Source organism: Carica papaya, chromosome 8 (assembly GCF_054855325.1).
Source record: "Carica papaya isolate Zhongbai chromosome 8, ASM5485532v1, whole genome shotgun sequence".
Lineage (NCBI taxonomy): Eukaryota > Viridiplantae > Streptophyta > Magnoliopsida > Brassicales > Caricaceae > Carica > Carica papaya.
The window spans coordinates 24,787,448-24,807,754 of record NC_142316.1 but is presented as its reverse complement, the minus strand read 5'-3'; the positions used below and the strand labels follow the sequence as shown (position 1 = coordinate 24,807,754).

The 20,307-nt window shown below is 33.2% G+C and overlaps 2 protein-coding genes across 2 annotated transcripts; both read right to left on the bottom strand.

Annotated features, from left to right (window-relative positions):
- Nucleotides 1-10,822: 10,822 nt before the first annotated feature.
- On the bottom strand, nucleotides 10,823-13,737 carry LOC110809501 (ran-binding protein 1 homolog b-like). The gene is made up of 4 exons (XM_022035361.2): nucleotides 13,462-13,737; nucleotides 13,214-13,365; nucleotides 12,831-12,956; nucleotides 10,823-11,233 (listed from the first exon to the last, which is right to left on the bottom strand). Exons 1-4 carry the CDS (start codon nucleotides 13,629-13,631, stop codon nucleotides 11,019-11,021), a joined length of 663 nt encoding a protein of 220 aa, XP_021891053.1. The 5' UTR covers nucleotides 13,632-13,737; the 3' UTR covers nucleotides 10,823-11,018.
- A 1,022-nt stretch (nucleotides 13,738-14,759) lies between these two features.
- On the bottom strand, nucleotides 14,760-18,917 carry LOC110809494 (metallopeptidase M24 family protein). Its single transcript, XM_088209115.1, has 10 exons — nucleotides 18,740-18,917; nucleotides 18,532-18,651; nucleotides 18,308-18,392; nucleotides 17,833-17,982; nucleotides 17,567-17,720; nucleotides 15,711-15,926; nucleotides 15,493-15,629; nucleotides 15,305-15,396; nucleotides 15,027-15,206; nucleotides 14,760-14,942 (listed from the first exon to the last, which is right to left on the bottom strand). The coding sequence occupies exons 2-10, from the start codon at nucleotides 18,620-18,622 to the stop codon at nucleotides 14,860-14,862; spliced, it is 1,188 nt and encodes a 395-aa protein (XP_088065241.1). The 5' UTR covers nucleotides 18,623-18,651; nucleotides 18,740-18,917; the 3' UTR covers nucleotides 14,760-14,859.
- Between the last annotated feature and the right edge of the window lie 1,390 nt (nucleotides 18,918-20,307).

Here is a 20,307-nt window from a genome sequence, read left to right as displayed (position 1 = left end):
TAAGTAAGAAAAGATAAAAATTCTATATGACATGAAAAAAGAAAATTCCTATGGAATTTTATTTTCTAATAATGTAGAAAATCTTTACAATTAAAGATCAGCTAAGAGGAGAAATTGCTCCTAAATTGCAAGCTATCTTGAGAAATGAGAAAACTCTTTAAATGTCAAATCTCGCGGACAAGAAAAATACTTGAGAAAGAGAAAAATATCTTGGCAGAATCTCTTTTCCTAAATCAACTACAAATGATTAAGATATTCCTTATTTAAAAAGTTTTTCTTATAGAGAAATCATATCTATCCTATTTTAATTGTAATTTTCTAATTTTTTGCTAGTTTTCCATTCTAATTTAGATTTAATTTCTTATGTAATTTCTAACATTAAGTAGGAGATTATTTTTTTCCTTATTATTCGCATAGTCTACACTATAAATAGGCATTCAATTTAGAATTATAATTCAATTCAGAATTTTCAACTTATTAATAAAATTTATGTATTCTTGTTTTAAGCTTTCAAGCTTACAAGAGTAAGTGAGTGGGTCTTTGACTGATTTATTGTGCTAGGAATTAGGATCACCTATCGAGGTAAGTCTTTTAGTGTATTTACAATTCTAGTTATTTATTTTCTTCTCAATTACCTTAGTTTTCACTCCATGTTGAGTGCGGGTCAAGTAGGGAAGGTTTGCTTAGGGTTTTGAGTTTCTAATTGTTTATATATATGTAGAGTTTTAGATTTCATTGTTAATCCTGGGTTCCGTATCAGTTGGTATCATAGTTTAAACTCAAGTAAATCTACTATTTTTCTGATTTACTATTTACATTTATTTTCTTATATAAAATTAGCACTTGTTATATAAAATATTAACCCATTTAGTTTGCTTTCAAGAATTTTTTTATTTTATTATTATAATTAAAAAAATTATGAAAAAAAAATAGAATTTGTGAAAAAAAAAAGTAGAGAGAAAAAAAATGGAGAGCAAAAAAAAGACAGAGAGCTAAAAAAAAAAGAGGTGTGTGACTCCCTTGTTTTCTTTTTACAACATTACATTCAATATTCTGCATTAGCATTTGCATAACAGAAACTTAAGTAAGTCATAGAGCAAAACCATTATTGGGATAGAATAATTAGATATAACACTTCAATTACATCTATATGGATTAATTGAATCCTTAACGCTTTAAGTCCAGAATTGTATTTTTCTACTCCTAGTTTCATTCTTTCTTAAATGCTTTAGTTCCATTATACATCTAAGTGGTTAATTGCAACCTAACTAGTTAGTTATAAGCATAAGAGTATCACATATGCTTCTTCTGTGTGCTTACTTCTGAACTTTTAGAGAATAAGATCCTTTTTTAGGAATTTTTGCAGAGTCTTAAAAGATAACCTTGTTTGTCTTAATTCACGATATTCAATTAGGAGACAAAGGAACTTCAGCAGCAAGTGGAGGAGTTATTAAATAAGGGACATGTAAGAGAAAGTTTGAGCCCTTATGCTGTTTCAGTGTTACTTGTGCCTAAGAAGGACGACTCCTAGAGGATGTGTGTGGATTGTTGAACCGTCAACAAAACAACAATAAAGTATAGACATCCTATCGATAGGTTAAATGATATATTGGGTGAATTAATTGTATCTACTATTTTCACTAAGATAGATCTCTTAAGAGTGGATACCAACAAATTGGTATGAAACTTGGAGATGAGTGAAAAACTGACTTTAAAACCAAGTATGGGTTGTGTGAGTGGTTAGAAATGCCTTTTGGGTTATCTAATGCCCCTAACACCTTCATGAGACCTATGAGCCATGTTTTACGACCTTTTTAAGGTAAATTTATAATAGTTTACTTTAATGACATCTTGATTTACAGCAAGTCTTTAGAGAATCATCTTCAACATATCAAGTCTATCCTTGAGGTCCTCAAGAAAGAATGGTTGTATGCAAATACCAAGAAGTGTACCTTCTGCAGTGAAAATTTAATTTTTTAGGGTTTGTAGTTAGTGACAGGGCATTGAGGTAGATGAGGATAAAGTTAAAGCAATCAAAGAATGTTCTACTCCGACATTAGCCAATAAGGCAAGGAGTTTCCATGGTTTGGCGAGCTTCTACTACATGTTTGTAAGGGATTTCAGTTCCATATCAGCACCATTGAATGAACTGATAAAGAAAAATGTAAAATTTGTATGAACTGAGAAACAAGAGCATGTTTTTACTTTATTGAAAAATAAATTATGTTCTACATCTATTTTAGCTTTACTTGACTTTAACAAAAATTTTGAGTTTGAATGTGATACTTCAGGTATTAATATAGGAACAGATCTAATGCAGGAAGGGCGTCTTGTGGCTTATTTCAATGAGAAACTTAGTGGCACACTGTTGAACTACTCAACTAATAAAAAGAAGTTATATGTCTTAGTAAGAGCATTAGAGGTATAGCAGCACTATTTATTGCCAAAAGAGTTCGTGATCCACAGAAACCATGAATTCCTGAAACATCTTAAAGGTCAAGGTAAACTCAACTATCGTCACAGTAAATAGGTCGAGTTCATAGAATTTTTTCACTATGTAATCAAGTATAAATAAAGTGAGGATAATATTGTTGCTGATGCATTATCTCGTAGGTATGCTTTGATTTCTATACTTAACTCTAAGTTGTTAGGATTTGAACATATTAAGGAGATATATGTTAATGATAATGATTTTTTCACTGTTTATGATGTATGTGAGTATTCTGCATTCTAGAAATTTAATAGGCATGATGGTTTTCTCTTTAGGGATGATAAGTTATGTTTGTCTAACTGTTCACTCAGGAAATTACTGGTGCGTGAGGCTCAGAGCGGGGGATTAATGGGGCACTTGGGGGTAGCTAAGACTCCAAATTTATTGAATGAGCATTTTATTCGCCTAACATGAGAAAAGATGTTGAGCATATTTATAGTAGGTGTGTTGCATGTAAGCAGACCAAATATAGAGTTCTACCTCATGGATTATACACACCTTTACTTGTTCCTACAGCGCTTTGGATAGATATATCTATGGATTTTGTATTAGGATTGCCTAGGACCAGGAGAGATAGTGATAGCATATTTATCATCGTGGATAGATTTAATAAGATGACATACTTTATTGTATGTCACAAGACTGATAATGCGACAAATATCACAAACCTGATTTTTAGAGATGTTGTGAGACTTCATGGCATTCCTAAGACAATTGTGAGTGATAGAGATGTAAAATTCTTTAGTCACTTTTAGAGAGTTCTGTAGGGTAAATTAGAAACTAAGTTGTTATTTTCTACTGTACCTTTAGACTGATGGTTAAACTGAGGTCGTTAATAGGACTTTAGGATCCTTGTCGAGAGTTGTAATTGGCCAAAATTTAAAAACATAGAAGGATTGTTTGACTATGGTAGAATTTGCATATAATAAGAGCATTCATACCTTTACAGGATTTTCAACTTTTGAGATTATTTATGGTTTTAATCCTTTAACTCCGTTGGACCTCACGCCTTCAACTTTGCAAGAAATTCAGGATATTGATGGTCAGCAGAGAGCAGAACTTGTTAAAGCCGTACATGAGAAGGTCTAACATCATATCCAGAAGAAGAATGAATCCTATGCATGACGCACCAATAAAAGAAGAAAACGAGTAGTGTTGCAACTCGATGATTGGATATGAGTTCATATTCGAAAGGAAAGATTTTTCAATCAGCAAAAATCTAAGTTGGACCCCCGAGGAGATGGACCTTTTCAAGTTCTAGAGTGTATCAGTGACAATGCCTACAAAATTGATCTCCCAGGTGAGTATGGTGTATCTACTACCTTTAATGTTTCTAACATTTTCTTTTTTGATGCAGGTCCAGATTCGAGGATGATTATTTTTAAAGAGAGAAGTGATGATGTGAGCATGGACATGGATCAAGTTAGCGGAAAGGATATCTCAATGCCAAGTGGGCCTATTACAAGGGGGAGGGCTAAAAGATTACAACAAGTTTTCTAATTTTTTATTCAAGCGTAGATCAATGAGAAAGATAGATTTGGACCCATTAAAGAAACTCAAAAAAAGAAGACAACATGGCCATTAACCCAATGGTATAATAGTATATATTATTCACCTCAAGTGCAAGAGGGAAATAAGCAAGAAAATGGAAAAATTCTGCAAGATATGAAAAAAAAAATTTTCAAAGAATTTTATTTCCTAATCATATAGAAAATCTTCACAATTAAAGATCAGCCAAGAGAGGAAATTGCTCTTAAATTGCAAGCTATCTTGAGAAAGAGGAAAATTATTTAAATATCAAATCTCGCGAAAAAAGAAAACACTTGAGAAAAAGAAAAATATCTTGGCAGAATCTTTTCCGCTAAATCAGCCACAATTAATTAAGATATTCCCTATTTAAAAGTTTTTCTGATAGAAAAATCATATTTATCATATTTTAATTGTAATTTTCTTAATTTTTGTTAATTTTCTATTCTATTTTAGATTTAATTTCCTATGCAATTTCTACTATTAATTAAGAAATTATTTTTTTTCTTATTATCGTATGACCTACATTATAAATAGGCTTTCAATTCAAAATTTTTAGCTTATTAATAAAATTCAAATATCTTTATTTTAAGTTTCTAACTTGCAAGAGTGAGTGAATGGGTTTTCGACCGACTTGTTGTGTTAGAAATTGAGATCACTTATTGAGATAAGTTTTGTAGTGTCTTTTTAATTCTAGTTATTTATTTCTTTCCCAGTCATCTTTATTTTTACTCCTCTGTTGAGTGCGGGTCAAGTAGGGAGGGTTTGTTTAACCTTTTGAGTTTCTGATTGCTGATGTATATGCGGGATTTTGGATTTCATTGTTGATTCTAGATACTGCATCACTCAGCTTGGGGAATATGTCATCCATCCTGGCTTCTAGGTGCTCTTTTAAGGTGGCTGGTCTATTTGTTGCTCTTAGATCTGACATGGTGCTATCTGCAAGACAGGTTAATATAATAACTCTCTCTCACAATCACTTGTGTTTGGTACTTACCTCACAATCTTCTTCTCTCGAGTTGAGCATCAGGATTGACTTCTTTTGAATCAAAAGACTCAAGCTTGATTTAGAATACCTCAAGAAATCTTAGGGAAAGTAGATTGTAGAACAATGTTAGGTGTAATGCAAACACACGAATGGATATGGTGTAGGATAGGTACTATAAATATGATAGCTATTACTATTATTATTATTTTGATTTTTAGTATGGGTATGAATTGATGCAGAAAATATACAGGGGATAACTGATTAAAAAAAGAATGCAGTATAGGATAGTAAGATTTATCTCGAGCCTAAGATTTGATATCAAATGATGTTGAATCCAAAATCAAATAACATGATCAAAAACTCCACACATACTCTAATATTCAGAATCTTTAAAATCTCAACAAACCTTCCCTACTTGATCCACATTCAACATGTGAATTTCAACTAAGGTAATTGGGATAGAGAGTGAATTTATTAAACGTCACAAGAATTGCTTCTTGATAAGTAAAATCAATTCAAAATAGATTGACAAAATACTATAAGAACTTATTTTGATAAATTGAATCAACCTATTATTGAGTAAGATGGTTGAAGACACCCTCTTAAAAAGTACTCACAATTACCAAAGAGTTAAAAGCAAACTTGAATATTTTATTGAACTCGAACTTGTGTATACAAAAGGTGATTATGGCATCATTGTATAGAATTCCATCCACTTATTCTATTAAAAAACGAATTAAATAATCATAATTAAACTTCTAATTCTACTTGAAAAAGAAATACAAACTCCTAATTGAATACTTAATATAACTTAGACTATGAAAATTTAAAATACTTAATAAAAGAAAATAAATTAAATCTAAATTAAGCTTCCTCTCTTAATGGTCGATTGTTGTATTCCTCTTGGTCTTGGATGTCCTTCTTTAAGTAGAATTCCAATGAGGACTTTGAATAGGAGAAGAAATCCTTCTCCCTTGATGTTTCTTTTTTCTTCTTTAATTCTTGTATCATAAAATCCAAAGAGGATTCCATATTGAACTCACATCTTCCTCTCTTTCCCTTGGCCACATATCTTTTTGAATCTTAAATCTTGATTCTTGATTCTTGAATCTTAAATTTTGAATCTTGATTTTGGTGTTGGGCTGGTGGAGGAATGATTCTTGGACCAAAATTTCAATCCTTGTTGAAGTTGGATTTGCGGGAATCCTTGCGGGAGAAGGAATCCTTATTCCGGTGTCCACGTTGTCTTCATGCGCAAGCGATTATCTCCCTTGCGCTCCTCGCAGGTGTGCTTGTGAGTGCGAGTAACTCCCTACCTGTGAGCATGCCTTTCTTATCCCTCCAGGATTTTTTGTTTTCCTATATCTAGGATCACATCAACTAACCTTCATCTTTTGAAGTTAGGTCCCAAACTTATTCCTTGACCTTGCTTGAAAGCACTCTCAGTAATCCCATCATTTCTTATTAAAACCTTATGTTTCTAAGATTGTAACTTACTAATAAGTTTAACAACAGTAAGTTTCTCAACATCAAATGTTTCTTCAATCACAGACAGTTTTGATTCAAACTTCTCAGGAAAGTCATTTTTTCAACCACTCTCTGATTTTTGAATTCTCCTACAAGCAGCCTTATTTGATTAACAAAATTCATAACTCTTCTAAAATACTCTTTAACATTTTCTCCCTCCTCCATTCTCAACAGCTCAAATTCTCTTTTTAGTCAGCAATTTTGAACCTCTCACTTTAGTACATCCAGCATATTCTTCCCTCTCAAGTTTTCTTGGTTGTTTTAAAGGCCACCAGCCTTAGGAATATGTCTTCAGAACTGCAGAATAAAAAATTGAAAGACCTTTAAAATTCCTCATTGACCCTTCTACGTCTTGCCTAATCTGTGGTAAGGTGGGATTCTCAGACAATAGAACTTTTACATACCACTCCTCCACAACGCTATATAAATCATAAGTAAGAAGATAAGCTTCCCATTCTCGCCACCAAATAATTATAATTTTCCCCATAAATATTGATGGAGCTGGTAAGTTGACATTTGAAGCTTTTTTTTTTTGCTGGAATGAGGCATACAGTCCCTTAAAGAAACTGCTCCGATACCATTATTGAGGCTCATGGAAAAATTGAGTGAGAGGTTAAGAAGGTTAAGAAAAATAGAGAGCAAAATACAAGGAAGAAAGAATGAGAATTTGCTAGAAAATTTTGGTATAATTTTCAGCATTCATCCAACTCTTTATATACAAAATGAACTTAAGGTAGAGCTGTTAACAAGTCAACATAAACAGTAAATTAGATTTGCTGATTATATATGTTCCAAAACAAAAAAATTTAACATATTTTCAGCAACTAGTGTTGATTTTTTAGAGACCTGTAGCAATCTTTATTTAAAGAAAGATTCATAGTCAACAAATCCACCTCATTAAGTCCTTATTTCCTTTACCATTCTTATAGTCCTTACCTCTTTCTTGTCTCATAGTAACTGAGACGTGATAGTTACACCTCATAGAGCTACGCAATCGTAATAGCACTGTTAACAAAGAACAATATTAGATTTATCAGTGAATTGATTCCAAGACTGGATGAATCAGACGCGTTCTTACCTAATAAGGAATGACTATTATTTATTGGATTTTAAACTCGATCTTGGAATATATTTCTCTAAGTGTAATATTCTTCGATTCAGCAATGGAAATTTGGAGTGACTTAAAAGACAGGTTTCAATAAAGCAATGGCCCAAGGATTTTTCAACTAAAGTGCAAATTAATCAACCATATGTAGAATCAAAGTTCTGTGAGCATTTACTTCAAAAAGCTGAAGGCTTTGTGCGAAGAGCTTAGTAACTTCATGTTTGCTTGTACCTGAGGAAGATACACTTGCAAAGGAATTGCATAATAAAACTCATAATTTCATATCGAATACATAATGTCATTCTTGATGGGTCTTAGTAACTCCTTTGCAGAGATCAGGACACAATTGCTTCTGATAGATCCACTACCCTCCATTAACAAAGTATTTTCTCTTGTTACTCAATAAGAACGACAATGCACTGTTAATATGAGAACCTCTGAAAATGAGGTGACTTTTAGTTAAAAACAGACAACAAAAAGAACAATACATTTTTGAATCATAGATTTTAGAAGAAAGATAGGTCGTTTTGCATATACTACAAATTTCATGGACATACTATTGGGAAATGTTATATATTGTATGGCTTTCCTCTCGGGTATAAACAGAAACAGAAAGCAATTAGTGTTAATCAAGTCCCATCTCAATCTTAGCCACTTACTAATTCATAGTATGTAAATAAATCAGAACATGGAGTTGATAGGTCTATTCAGAATATGAATACAGCTCAATATCAGCAACTAACGAGCTTGTTTTCTAGCCATTTACTTGCATATAGGAAGTCAAGGAATGAAAAATCAGATTGCTCTACCTCTTATGCAGCAGGTACATATTTTTCCTTTTCTCTACATCTAGCCTTAAATTCCATGAAAGCTTGGATTATAAAATCAGGGGCTTTAAAACATATCTGTTGAAAGGCTTATCAATTTACTTTTCCGAGACCTATACAAGGCACCTCTATTGCTTTACCTAACAATATGAAAACTACAGCAGCATTATTAGGTGATTTTAGGATACTTTAAAGCTTATTCTCAAAGATTCCCTAGTAAAATTAATGTTTAAGAATTCAAGTAGAATTCTGTAATCCTATTACGAGTCAGATTAGAAAATAAAGGTTTGTATAAGGATCTTAATCCTTAAGTTGTAATCACAATTCATCAAATTAATAAAGTTCAAAGATGTCCTATTTGTCCCACAGTTCAAATATAATTTGATATTTACGGCTGCTCTCACAGTTGATTCATCTTTGATAATCAGCTTCTTTCCTGGCCATTGTCTGATTCAGGAATGCAACAGCAAGAAGATGCATTAGCAAGGTTGAAAAATTTCAAGACTCTATGTCTTGAATGAGGAACCAATAATGAATAAGTCCTCTGTTTCTTTAGTTTCACATGTTTCTGTTCAAACCTAGGCATAATTGACTGGGACATCGATCTATTAAAAAGTTAGCTTTGCTGAAGCCGTATCTCAATTTGGATGAAGTTCAATCTCTTAATAAGTTTTGTTGTATCTGTCTTTCACAAAAAACAAACAAATTTATACTTTATTTCATGTATAATATCTCAAAAAGACCCTTTGATCTTGTTACACACAGACATCTGGGCTCCATTTCATGTACATTCTCATGCTGCACATAGATTCCTCTTAGAAATTATTGATGATTGCACAAGGTATACAAGGGTATTTTTGCTCAAAAGCAAAGTCGATGTCTCTTTTGCTATTCTAAATTTTTTTGCCATGATTGAGAATCAATTTAGTACTACGATTAAGACTTCTAGGTCACATAATGCAAAAGAATTACTTTTCACTGAGTTCTTTAGTAAAAAGGTAGTGATTCTCTAGTTTTATTGTGTAGAGATTACCTCAACAAAGCTCAGTAGTGGAAAGGAAGCATCAGCATACATTAAATGGAGTGAGAACTTTGTCTTTTCAGTCAAGACATCCACTTATATCCTGGAGTGAATGTGTAGTCACTACAGCTTATCTTATCAATCGTACTCTAGCTCCTATTCTAAATAACATGAGTCCTTGTAAATTGCTATACAATGGGGCTGTGAATTATGCAATTTTAAGATCTTTTGGTTGCCTTTCTTATGCTTCAACTTTTTTTTAAAATTATGGAACTAAGTTCAATTCGTGAGCTAGAATATTGGTTATCCTCCTAGTATGAAAGGACACAAACATTATGATTTTCACATAGAACTACTATTTGTCTTTTAAGATGAATTTTCATGAAGATTGTTTTCCATTTCATTTTGTAGTCCAAGTTGAACAGGTTGCTGATCCATTTGCAAAGTTAGTTTTGTCATTGTCTTCAACTAATCTTCCAACATCTTCTACTAGCTCCCAGCCTCCTTCTAGCTCAATTTATATTAGTAATTAGTCTCTAAAATTGGTACAATGTCTCAGATCTTCAAGAGCAACTTCGCTTTCGTTATATCCTCGGGACTTTCACTATACCATCATTCTATTCTTAAATTTTAATTATTCACTGCATATGATTTAACTTCATACGTGATTTTCATTAATTACATTCATGTCTTGAATTCTACTATTCTTATTCAAATGTTAACTTTTAGTTATTTATTATGTAGAATTTAATCATAAATTAGGTATTTGCTAAACAATTAGACTAATTTCATGCAATAAAATTATACTTATTTGTTAAAGTAAAAACCATCCAACTTAATTTTAACATCCAAATTTTTACCTCATTTATATTAACTTTTCATTCCTGTTTCATATAATTAAAATTTGAAACCAACTCTTACTCCATTTCTTTCTCCGCATATAATGTAGAGTGAAGAAGTTAATCCAAGATCTAGGATTAATATGTTACATCATCCACCTTTATAGAAACGTTGATAGGAAATAGTTTTAAAACTAGTCTTGAGTCAATAATTTTAACCCAGTCACATATAGGTACGGGTGTGGATTTTGACCAGATTAGTTATATAATTTAACTATTTTAACCTAATTAAATGGTGATCACCCACTCCATGCATGTTAACTCCTAACTGCAGTCATTTCAATCAGTTTCGATATGTCCACCATGCTGTGGTTAACTCCTCCAAGCATCAGAAAAGGCGGAAATTAACTGCCTCTTCATGCACCAGCTGCCTCTCCATGCATCGGCTCTGTAACAAGTGGACGAAAAAGGAAAGAGTAATTGGGCTCACGGCCAACTGCAATCAATGAAACAACACCCTTCACATCATGAACAGAAAATTGTCAAATACAAACCCAAGCTGACCAACTATCAAACCACCCCGCCTGCAGGTCTAACATAATCCACCCAACTGTGCACACAAAGCACTAATTCTATCTATATGGCAAACTTTCTTAAGCATAGGCAAATTTCTCTAACTCTGCACAAACACCCTCATTCTTTTTCCTCTGTTTCTGTTGCCTTTCCAGCTGTACTTTCTTTGCCCTCGACAGCAACAGGTGCTTCTTCCTTTTCTTTCGTGTCGGTCTTACTATCTTCAACACTCAACTTCTCAAGAAGTCCAGCTGCAGTTTTTGCATCTTCACTTTCCTCTTTCTTCCCCTGCGTTTCAGCAACCTCCTGAACCATTTCCTTGAAGCTTTTACAATCTGGAGGAAAGAAAATTGAGGCAAACATCATTAGTTGATTAAGCTACAAATCACAATTGCCACAATGTAAAGGTACAACTTAACACAGATTATTCTTGGTAATGTTTCTCCATGTTATAACATTAGTATAACCTACTCAACAGACCAAGATCCAGATTGCCTACTGCATATATCATCAGTTCCCATAAATCGGTTGAGCCTGCACTTTCAACAAACTGATATGCACTTATTGACTAAATACTTCATATGAACAAACATAATATTTTCTTTAGATTATAAATTCATACATCTCTAATACACACTAATAATAACACAAATAATAATACAACAACCTCCTAACAAGGACATACAAAAAGGATATTCAAGCTGGAACCCACACCCTCGTAAAGATAAATGGAAGTATCAATCTTCCAGCGAAAGAATAGTTGGTAAACTTGATATTTTTAACATAAAGGTTTTGGAGTACTTTTGGAAAAATGAAGAATAAATTTTCATTTTATTTGTAGAACAACTAAAAGTGATTTATTTATAAAAGAAGTTTATTTTCAGTTAGATTTTAAGTTTCACAGAATCCAACATTTAGGAAACATAAGCAAGATTGTAAGAACACAGCAAAATTCTTTCCTCTAAACTGTCATATTTCTCTCCAAATTCAATCAAGTAGTGTTTGAAGTATATTGGCCCATTTTCATATGAAATTCATGTTGAGAAGATTCCCGTAGGTGGGATAGTTATAAAATATCCTTCATGGAACTCATTTCAAACATAGGGCTATACTTTTGTAACCTTCAAAATATCTTTCCCTGCAAAAAGAATTAATAAACATTTAGCTATCTGTATGTAAAACCCAATCACCATGATCTAAGATTTACAGTAGGGGCACCTGCCCCCACCGAAACCCCATCACTGGGTTCGCATGGTATCATTGATTGGAATATAGTCCTCCACAACTCTTCAATAGGCACCCACGAACAGAAATGTGAAGAAAAATCATATAATTATAGAAAAAGACAAAATTTAATGTTCTAGAATATATAATGTAAATCACAAGTCTTTTCTTTTTGAGCAGATATTTTACCTCTAATTTAAAAAAGGTTCATCTTGTTATGGAAAAATCTTGCCTTGTCCAAAATCTAAGGCTGTAAGGTATGCAACCGAAAGTACTATTCTTATTTATTTATTTTTTATGCTAGTTATTGAAACTTGTTTCTGGCACTAGTTCATATGTAGTATTAGTACACTGACAGGCAGTCAACAGCAAAAGTATGCATTAGATCTTATAATCAAACCATTAGCCATAACTGACAGCCAATCCGAGTGACTTCCACACCATTAAGAGGAGAAAATTTCTCTTACAGCTATAACTTACAGCCAATCCAACACACCATGAAGAGGTAATTTTATTACTATCATAGGTAATGTTTTTCATCAATTTCAACCATAAACAGGCTAATAAACAGCTCAAACAACTTGCACAGGAAAAACATACAAAATAATCAGCCAGGAGTATAGATCATAGGAAACTCAACAACGTCAAAGTATCGGGTAAGAACCCTGAAAGACAAGAAGCAACTGATAATAGAGAGCAAATACTCACTCTCAACTGAGGCAAATCTGATACAGAAAAGCTCATCCTTAAGTTCCCCGTCCGCGAAATCAGTAGCGTGCCAGACGCATGATTTTTCGTTGCCCGAATGCTCTTGCACTTTCATTGTAGGAAGAACTGCAGCAGCAAATATAACATAACGAATCTTGCGAAGGTCAATTTAACAAATGTAAAAAAGTTGTCCCTCACCAAACATAAAAACAGAGAGACTGAATAAAATTAACTACGAAGGAAAAAAAAAAAAAAATAGGGGTCGTAGTTTGTTATTCTCCCACTTGATACAACACATCTTCCGATTCTATCTTGCAGTATTTGACCTTAATCAAAGCACTGAGCGAAGTAAAACTTGGAAAGAAAAGGTTAAAAAGTTAGACCTAGATGATTAGCGCAGATCTTGAGAGTCTTCGATTGGCGCATTACAAGCCGAACTTTGCCAGACTCCTTGTGCTTCAAAAGCTTCACACTACCAACTCCTCTCTCCTTCCACTGATTACCATCCTTATCAAATCGATACAACTTGGCTTTTCTACGAACAAGAAAAAACAAAATCGACACAATTGATCAACAAAGGGTAAAAGGAAAGAGGAAAAGAAGAAATTCAAGAATGTAGAAGAGGACGCACAGATCGAGAATAGGATCTTCCTCTTCCTCTCCAGTGGTGACAGCGACCTCTTCAAGCTTGACAATCGGGGCGACTTGTGCTCCGGTGTCTTCGTCTTCTCCAGGAGCATTCTCTTCGTCTTCTCTGTTTTGACGGTCCTCGGGATCCTTAGGTGTAGCAGTGCTGGCCATTGATAGAAAGCAGGGTGAGAGTAGGGAGGGATGCTAGGGCTTTAGAGGTGGGATGGGGATGGGAATGGGAATGGAAAGAGAGGAAGGTTAGGGAAAGAGACTGGGAGCCCAGTGCAAATAGTTTGGCATGCGATGTGGGTCCCGGTTTCCGCTCTCCGTTGTTTTCACATGCTCGACAGGTGTAAAGATATTTTCGAAAAGAATTTACATATACCATTAATTAATGGAAAAAATAGAAAAGAATAAAAATAATATTCAACTTAACAAAATTTTGAATTAGAAAGCCATTTTCATTTATCTGTATGAAAATTTTAATTCAATTTCCTAAAAATTGCTTATTTGTTTGGACTCTTGATTTATGATTTCTTTTATTCAATTTTTGATGAAGTAGTTAGTTATCACAATAATTTGAGTCATGTCAAGGCTATTGTTTGGTATAAATTATGAAATTTATATTATTTATTTTGTAACTAAGAGATTATGGAGGTTTATTTACTAAATTAACATTAATTAACTTCAGTGACTGAAGAAGCTATTTTATTCTGTTGAAAATGTCAGAATTATGAATTCTTAAGATTATTTTTTTACACCTTCAATTCAAATTTTTTGAAGAACTTAATCCCCACAAAGTCTGATATACTAATTCAAATATTATTACATGATTTATTAAGTCTAATGGAAAAAATAAAATAAAAATTGAGCTTCTTCAATACATTCCCTTTAGATTATATTTTTTTAAAAAAATATCTTTGTAAAGACATTTAAAACTACATGTTTTTACTTTTTTATATTTCATCATAAACCTGAAATTATGAAAAAAAATATATTTTTAAATCCCAAATAAAATCTATGATACCTACCTTATTTTTCATCCATACATTTAAAAAAAATTATACCTTCAATCAAGGTTTGAGACATTATTTTCAAAAACCTGAGGCATTTTAGGATGTTCTCATAACAAAATCACTTTTGACAGGTCTGCTGGGCCTATTCCCTATCAAGAATAGTTTATGGAGCTGAACTTTTTGCTTGTCTATAACGAACATATGAACCCAAAATAATACAAGCACAGGTATCACATGGGAAGGCATTTTTGGGGGGGGGGGGGGGGGGGAGGGAGATCCCAAATAGAATCAATGTCTAAGCACTATATTAAATTCAACCCGTAAACAACCAGATACAAAGGTAGTAACAAAATACCAAAATTTCAAAGAAAGGGGCATTAGGGTCATTCTTGGGATGCACCACCGTTTGTTGACGCATCCATGGGTTCGGCTTCAGTCGAGTCTTCAGGTTTGTCACCCTTCTTACCTGGCAATGTACAAGACAAATAAGGCTCACAATTGATTTGCTCACACAACTCTAGTAGCATGATTGCAGCAAGTGACTGCTTACCTTTCTTCTTCTTCCCACCACCTTTCTTCTTTGTTTTTGTACCCAAAGCCAACCAGGCCTTGATTTCAGGATCATCTACTGTCTTAGTAGGTTGCAGCTCTTGTGCAGAATGAGATGTGATTCTATCTGACCCGTTTGGCATTAGCAATACAGTGAATTTGATATGAGCAACATAATCACCTAAAAACACACATCTTACTTCATTGAGTATATACTGCAGTTAAATGCAAATCCAACAGCAATCAAGCAAAATGCACATATCAATTTCCAAATTTTACCAGGCTTCTCGTGAAGAACAGGGTATGGCTGCAATAGGTCGTGATTAACGCATTCCACAAGTCCCAAGCGAGCCCTTTTCTCTTCTAAAGCCCTATGGTGAAGGTCTTATATAAGGTCACAAGAAGAGAGAAATGAACCATTTCACTCCAAAAAAAAAGCTTCAAGGAGTAAAAAATGAAAGAAAAACCTTGCAGTAAATGGCATAATTGGAAATTTCTGATTAATTTCACTAAAAATAAATCTAGACGCCTTCATCTTCAAGTGATAATTCTTGTCCACAGCTCTCTTATAAATAGTCGTTTGTTTCTCATCCAACAGCTTAGGCTGCAAATTTAACAGCACGAAAACTCAGGACACAAATAAAATTACAATACATAAAATGATGTCTGAAGGGTTTATGATTACCTTGCCATCACCTGTGCTTGTGACTATATCTATTGCATAAACTTCATTCTCCTCAAATTCTGCATCATCAACCCTCGTCTCTGGATTACCCACACTCAATATGACCTTGTTTCCATCTATCACAAACTGTTTAAGCTGATGACTGAGAACCCCTTCAACAATTTTGCAGTCATAAGCAGCAGCAACCTTCTGAATTGCTTCTGTTACATCTTTGTTCTGCCAAATAACAAGAATCCGTGAAGTGCTAAACAAAGTTTGATTGAGAAACCAAATGCAGAAACACCAGAACCTAGTGATAATAATTATAGCAGACAACTAAAAAACTGCATCCAAATAATAACATGCACATAAGATAGACCATTCTCACTCTGTTAGGCCTAGCCATTTCAAATTTTATGTGAATTATAATGGCAGGCAAACATACGGATCCAAAACATAGCTAACCCATCAACATCACATTCATATCACAGGGTATCAAAGGCTTAGGAAGAAGCTCCACTTTTTCCCTATCAGAGTAACTATGACAAAAAGCCTCATCTGAACATCAGTCCATAGCTCCTAAAAAACTATTCATCATTTAGGGAAAACTTGGGAATTAAGTGTTTAAAAAGTGATTGAAAATTTTTAGCTCCAATGGACTGTCCAGGAGGGGCAATGATAAATTTCTAAAACATGCAATGCCAAAGCTAAAAGAGATTGCCACACACTACTAAATTTCAACAGAAAATCAGATTTGTCTTTGAAAGTGCAATTAAATGACACATGATTCTCCATCAGTGTAACTATGACTAAAGAAGGCTTCACAGGAAGTTAATCCATAGCCAACAATTATTTCATCATATGGAATCATGCCCAAACCATGTAAACATGCCTGAAGCAGAACAATCAACATCTAGCACCAGAACCCCACACAAAAAACATGAAAAAAAAAATCAAAAAAAAGAAAAAAAAAAAAAAAAAAAAAAAAAAAAACTCTTAGAACCAATGTAGGACAATAACAGAGGCAAGAGGCATCATCAAAACAGGATGTTTCAACCTTAAGCAGCCCCAGTATGGCCAAATGATATCGGCAACAGGGAAAAGAGGAAATCAATAAGCAATTGATCACCTCGGCAAAGTTGCCAGTACTTGAACTTTCACCTAACATAATAAAATTACTTCTAATCATCAAATATCTTAACAACCTAATCTGCAAGAGAAAAGTTCACAGATCAAGTAAATTTGAAATTCCTAAAAAATTTCAACCAAAAACATTTCTTGAAAGTTGAAATAACATCAGAATACGGAATTTCTTCTCTTAGAACTGTTAAGTAGTCCGATTCTCAAAAAAATAATAAAGACAATTTGTTAAAACTAAACAATTTGTTAAAAGGACCCAAGATGACCAAGACAAGGCAATCTCCTGCATAAAGGCAAAAAATAATTTCCCCTATCAGAGTAACTATGACAAGAGCACCATGTGGATACTGATCCATAGCTTACAGAAATGATCATCCTCTAAGGGAATGGTACTAACAGCAAAAGTAAAATAAACATAATTTCAAAGTAATATTTTCTGGAAGAGCTTTAAAAATTAAAAAAAAAAGAAAAAGAAAAATCTAAAGAGCTTTCGACATGTACTGATAAAACATCGAGGATGTTACATTTCAAGACCACAAAAAAAAAAAAAAACCAAGACAGGGAAACAAAACTCCAATGGTTGATTATCAAACACAGGTAGTGTGCACTACTTAACATACACATTGACCTCCCCACCAAGCCAATATGTGGATACAAACACCTGATAATTAGTTACTTTACCCAACACTAGACCATTTAAAAAAAAGAAATCAATTTCATATGTAAAAACAAAATACCTTCTTTCCAGGCCTTACAAGCCTCAAAGCAACTTCGGCAGCAGTATTTGCAGCTGCAATAACATCAGCTTTCCGACCTGTAATTGGTCCATCCTGAAGAACATGGGTGTGTGCAACTACTGCAATGAACCCATCTATGTGACATCCCACATCACTGCATGAAAGACAAACACACATCAAGACCATCCAGCCAAATTTCTCCAGACAATGCACCAAAACGCAAACAGTACGTAACATATAAAATATAAAATCTAGGAAAGACTTACATTTTCAGAATATCACCTTCCTCTAACACTGTCTCATCGCTGGCGAGGGGAGAGAAATGACAGACGGTGTTGTTCACAGAAATGCAAGTTGGGAATGCAACACCCCTTTCAATCTTCCTCTTAACATTCTTGTACATGTTGCCCGTTTGCCTTTTCAACAAACAAACAAATCCATCATTGTGTCGCCAACTAAATAAAAGTAAATCCCATTATGCCAGACAAATATAATTTAAAAACAATTATCTAAAAAATAAATCCAGTGGATTTTGACCTGAAGTAGCAGTGAACAAGTCAACCTGAATAGATTCAATCTCAGAGAAGCTCTGTTTTTAACGAATTCATAAGTAATTCATACAACTCAAAGTAACTTCGTAAAGTACCACCGGCTTAGATTTCCCCTAAACAACATGGCATAAGGGACATAATGTGTATGAACGACTAGGAAACATTTCACTCGAGGCGAACAAGAACTCACTCTCTGATAAAGGAATCTCCCTTCTCACAAAGATCAACCACCTTAGCTTTCGGTTTGCATTCCGACAAAACTAACTTCAAAGCCTCTGCAAATGAAAACGCGTTAACCCGTCGGTAATTCACAGAAAAACAATCCTTTCTAGCTCCTAAAATATTATACACTTCTACCATATGAACAAACACCATAAACCTGTAAATAAAAAGAAGGGATTGGAGAAAGTTAACTGTTAACGATCTCAGCAGCGTTCTTGTATTTGGTGACGACTTCAGAAGAGGTAAGATCCAACTCCTTCTCCTCTCTTTCCTCGTCCGACATGGTTTCGCAGCTCTGCAATTTCTCGATTCCTAAAAACAGAGAAATTAAGAAAAATTTATAGGTATTAGGCGCTAAAGAGAAGTAAAGCAGGAAAATCTGATCGGAAGCATAACTCACAAAAGTGATTGACGGCGATGAAAGAAATGGGAGGTGGAAGCTAGGGTTTATGAGATAGGGAAATGGAGAAGCCAAAACAAGAGGTGGCTCAGCAATTAGGGTTACGGTTCTACGGCACCATTTGGTTTTTATATAGGAGTTTATAGGAATTTTCGTTACAATCTGGCCAGGGTGAGGTAGGGTTTTGCCTTATTTACTTTTATATTTTTCTTTTAAAAAAAAAAAAAAATGTTCCCATTTTTGCTCTGCCAACACGCGAACGAGCTTAAGCTGCAAGTTTGGAGTTGCCTTATTTACTTTGATAAGCGCTTTTCCATGTCAAATGTTTTGATAATTTTACACATAAAACTAATTGAAATATTCTATAATTTTATTTGACGATATTCCAAGAAAACACACTCAGGCTTTTTTTTTTTTTTTTTTTAATTTTAAGTCTTAGCTACATAGATGATATATTTTAGAGTATTTGAACTTTTAATTTATCGGAAAGAGGTAAGCAAGTAAATAGTTTGACCAAATGTTAAATATGTAAACACACTTAGTTTTTAAATATTTAAGTAAAATTAAAAAATTATAATTTTCTTCCTAAATCTCCCGTGTGAATAATGAATAGTAGAAAAAAATAAAAATTGTTTATGATATTCAATCAAATCATATCATTTTTTCGTCTTGTTGTGATAGATTAAAAATACTCAATTATATTATATATTATCAAGTGATAATTGATTTAGTTTATTTAAATATATTATTATACCCATAAATAAGGTTATTGTAGGGTTTTAGAATGGAGGCATCATCAAACTCACTTCTTTGCTTTGACTTTCTTACTTCCTACTAATTTTTCACTCTTGAAGAGAATTTAGAATTCTAAGTATCTACCAGAAAATTAGTTTTTATTTTCAAAAAATCTTCAAGAGTATTTCTTCGACTAAAAAAAATTGTTCACTTTGATTGTACATATTCAATTTAACTGTTAATTTTGAGTCTATTGAACATTGTTTACATTATTATATTTTTATTTTAACTATTTAATGTTTCTGGCTTAAGCTAAATACGATAAGGAGAGAGTGAATATTTCCTTTCTTTGAGCTCTTCATGTATTGTTCATACAAAAATAATCTAGTTAGGATTATAGTATAACAATTAAATATGTTATAAGTCAATGTATATTTTAAGAGATTTGTTCCTAATTCAAGTAATCATCTCTTAAAGTTAATTTTTTATCAAAGTATCACGAAACTTCTTTTTTTATGGACTTTATTCTTTATTTTAACCAGTTCTTTAATACCAAATGAACGGGTCACCACTTTCAAGTATTTTTTCCATAATAATACCAATATATTATTATGATATATCATAAAGGCATGGTACCAAGTACCAGTAAGACAAATATTAGTAGAATTATAGGTAATCAAATTCTGGCCCTCAATTTCAAAATCATGGATTCAAAAATTTTCAATTCAAATTCAGTTTAAATTGAAGATTAAAAGAATATACACACCTAAAAATCCTAAAAAGTAAACTTTAACTTTAACTTCTAAATTTCTTTAACCTCTCTCTTTAGTGTG